This window comes from Penaeus monodon, chromosome 32 (assembly GCF_015228065.2).
Source record: "Penaeus monodon isolate SGIC_2016 chromosome 32, NSTDA_Pmon_1, whole genome shotgun sequence".
NCBI lineage: Eukaryota > Metazoa > Arthropoda > Malacostraca > Decapoda > Penaeidae > Penaeus > Penaeus monodon.
The window spans coordinates 5,563,823-5,567,704 of record NC_051417.1 but is presented as its reverse complement, the minus strand read 5'-3'; the positions used below and the strand labels follow the sequence as shown (position 1 = coordinate 5,567,704).

The window sequence follows — 3,882 nt, the reverse complement described above, 5'->3', positions numbered from 1 at the left end:
AGAAGAAATGCTATGCTTAATATTTTAAAACTTCATTGGGTCTCAGTTCCCTTGAAATTGTTTTAGCGCCGTAACTTCTCGCAGTGTTTTTGAAAAGTCAACAGAGAAGAGAGACAAGTTTTGGCGTTTTTCGTTCTTATTAGCTCAGGTAGGTAGGTATTACGTGATTATCTGTTAGTACATGTATATTGTGTTCTTTTTTGAGGCTTTGATTTGGTATTTATTGTAATAAAAAGTTAGAAAATGAATAAAAAATAAGGATTTTTTCCCGCATCCCTTTTATCAAACAGATTTTTACATCTCCAGTTTTGGAATGAATAAATTTACCATTTGCGAAGGTTTTAGTAGAAGGAAATCATGGATTTGGGCGTAACACACGGCTCCAGTATAATAGAAGTATATACTCATAGAAACAAATGTACAATTTCCCTCCATTTTTACCAAATCTCAACGTTCAAGGTCATTTATGTTTTTGATACATTCGCCCAACAAAGATGTTTTACAAGCCGTTTAACAACTCAAAAATAACTATTAGATATTGAGGTATTCATAATTTTCTGTTGGTGAGTCTTGGGTAAGTCTCCCTGTAATTATTTAGATTATATACTTCAAGAACTAGGGAATTAAGTCGTTTGGTTTCAAGGGCTTTGAAAATAGGGGTTTTAGCAGATTTGTTGCTTTAGTTATTATTCTTTAAGTTTTATATATGAATAACAGTAGCACTGGGGATTATATATGAAAACAACAAAAACAAGGCACTATCTTTTATCTTGTTTACACACACATTACAATGTTGTCAGAGTAGGGAGCTTGATTTTTTTTCTTGTAAATTTACCTGCAGTTCTTAGTGTTTTCCTTTGTTAATGATTGATTATTATTTCCTTAATGATGGTGTCCATAGTTATAGGTATTATTCTGAAAGGTGATGTATGTCAATAGACAAAACCTGTAAATGGGCAGGTTTTACAAGGAAGATGTTTAAAATGGAATATTTTGCATTGTTTGTCTAGCCAGAATATAGTCAACCTTCATATAGATTAGGAAGAACAGTGTGTACTTGGTAAAAATTGCTGAAATGCTTGCAGTGACATTCAAAATGTGATTTTTCCCAAATAGTTATGTCACTTATTTATTTAGAGCCACATGAAACTTCCTGTTGTCTTTGAGGGAAGCCCAGTGATCTGAACTCCAACTTTCTTGGTTTTATTCATAGGAAAAATATTGAGGTAATTTGTAAGCAAGAGTATGCACAGTATTCTTCAGCCCTAACATCTCTCCTTTTCTTGCAGGTGATGGATAACCCAGGTCGAAGTTTGTATTTTGGAGGCAGCATACATGTTGATGGCATCAGGGCTCCGGACCAGGACGAGGAGGAAGAAGATGAAGAGGAAAATCGAAAGCGCGAAGCGGAGATCCAGGGGATGTTGGCCAATGCCTTTGATGACTTAGAGGATGATGAGTCTTTTGCCCAACAGTCGGGCTATAATTCTTTCGCCTTTGGAAAGGAAAGAAGGGATTCTGCCTATTATGAAGAGGGTGGAGCAGGGAAGCAGCACAGCGATGCCTCGTACAGGAATTATGATGTTGGGGACGGACATGGGGATAATGTATTTGATAGGTTCGGAAGTGAGACGCAGGACAAGAGGGTTGAGTTCGCACATAGGGAAAGTTATAGTGAGAGCTTTGATGTGCAAGAACACCCAGGCCATGGGATCCTCAATGGAGACCATGCTTCTCATGCCAACAGCTCAGGAAGCGTCACGCCTTGGAGTGATGATAGCCATGATGAGGAAAGCTCTGAGAGGTTTACCCCCTTGGCTTATCATGAAACTGCTCATGACCCATACCACATCACTGCTCATGATGAACACACTGGATTAGACTTGGATCACAATGACTATAGACCAGATGTGCATAAAGGTTATGGGGAGAGCTCGCTGGCATATGCTGACCAAGCGAATGATTATCAGGCTGACAAGTACAGGTCACTTGTTAACCGAGAAACACAGGAGAAAGTTACTGAGGCAGAGTATCGTGCTGCTGACACTCCACAAGATCAGATGAAGCTGTTGTATGAAGCTCGGGGAAGGGAACTCGACAGGCTGTCATCAGAGCTGTCGAAACTGAAATTTGAGAGTAGCCGTGATATTCGTGTGCTGCAGCACCAAATTAATCTAGTCACATCAGACAGTGAAAGCAAAACAGCCAACATAAGTCAGTTGCAGACTTTGCTGTCAGAGAAAGAAGAGAGGATAAAGAGCATGGCAGTGGATCTGAAGGAACTCCAGATTAAATTGAATGACAAGGAAAATGAGAATAAAAAGTTACATTTTGAGTTAGAGACAGCACAGTCAACCATATCTAGCCTGGAATGTCAAATATCAGAACTCAAAGCTGCTGACACACTCACAAGGAACCAGAAATTGCATGAAGATTTTGTGACAAAGTTGAAACAAGGTAATGTGGAAGAGAGGGAAATGCTGCTCAGTAAACTTCAGGATGCACAAAATCAAGCTGAGCAGCATGAAAAGGAGGTGACTCGACTCAGAGAGGAACTGAGGAGCCTAAGAGCAACGTATGATGAGTCTCTGGTGCAAAAGACTGAAACTGTGACAAAGTTAACAGTGACCAATGAAACTTTGCGCAAGCAGTATGAGGACCTCATGAAGTCCCATGATGGCCAGCAGATAATAGAACTGCAGATCAAGGTCAGAAGTCTGGAAGCTACCAAGGACAAACTGGAGAATCAAGTTTGTTCCTTAGAATCTGAACTAGCAAAAGCAAAAGAGGAGATTGATGGCTTTGACACAGCATTGAAGCTAGGCATTCTGAGTGAAGTGATTCCTGGAGAAGACTCCATGGTTCAGCTAGGAATAAAAAGGGCATTGAACTATGATGACACCATATCAGGAGAACGACAAGCAGATGGGGAGAAGCACACAGAGGCTCAGGAGAAACTAAAGTTAAAAGATGAATTAAAAAGAAGTTTGATGAGCAACAAAGCAAAGAGAGATGAGATTTCCCGAATGCAAGAGGAAGCTAGTGGGAAGCAACTTCACATTAAAAAGCTAGAGAGTGAACTGAAGTCAGCACAAACAGAGATAAAAGAGCTGAAAAGCAGTCTTCTGAAGGTGGAGTTAGCACAAGCAGAAAACCAGCAAAAGGAAAAACAGGGAACTGAAAATGAAGATGTACAGCCAACAGCTCTTTGTGCTGAAAATGTTGGTCTCAGAGAGGAACTGATTCTCTTACATGGGTCTTTAAGAAGCTTAGAAGAATCGTTTGCAGCTGTCAAAGATGTTGTTGAAAACTGGCAGCAGAACCTGCCCAGTTTAACTCAGGAAACATATGGTGAATGCATGAGACAATTTGATAAACTTATTACTCTTGCTGATTTATGTACTAATTCTGTGAAAGACATGAAGCATTACCATGAAACAATTTCTAAAGTGCGGGATGAAAACAACAACATGCAAAAGAAACAAGCACTTTGGGAGAAGCAAGTTGACAATGTACAAATAAAGCTAAAAGTTTTTGAAAAGATGGTTGTATCAGCCAAATCTGACTTGGCAAATGACTCTGAGTATGGGCATGCGGTCAGTGTAATCGAAAGACTTCTCAAGGATTTCATAGAGCAAACGCAATTTGTCAAAAAGGATATCCGTACCTTTCACAGCACTGAGCTCTGTCTCAAGGATGAACTAACAAAGGCCAAACTCAGAGTGGCACAGCTTCAGAGAACCATTAATAATCTGAAGAATGAGAGAGATATGCTTAAGAAAAATGTTGATGTTCTGGCCGAGGAGAAGGAAAGGGAAAAGAAGGAAGCATTAGAAGATTGCCAGGACACTTACATGCGTTTCCATGAGGAGGCTATGAAAG

The 3,882-nt window shown here is 39.8% G+C and overlaps 1 protein-coding gene across 1 annotated transcript in view; it reads left to right on the top strand.

Moving 5' to 3' along the window:
- Positions 1–74: 74 nt before the first annotated feature.
- LOC119593374 (citron Rho-interacting kinase-like) overlaps positions 75–3,882 on the top strand; it is a gene marked incomplete at its 3' end in the record, with an annotated part of 5,252 nt that continues 1,444 nt past the window's right edge. Inside the window, 2 exon segments of the mRNA XM_037942304.1 lie at positions 75–148; positions 1,290–3,882. Coding sequence (XP_037798232.1) covers positions 1,293–3,882 — 2,590 coding nt within the window.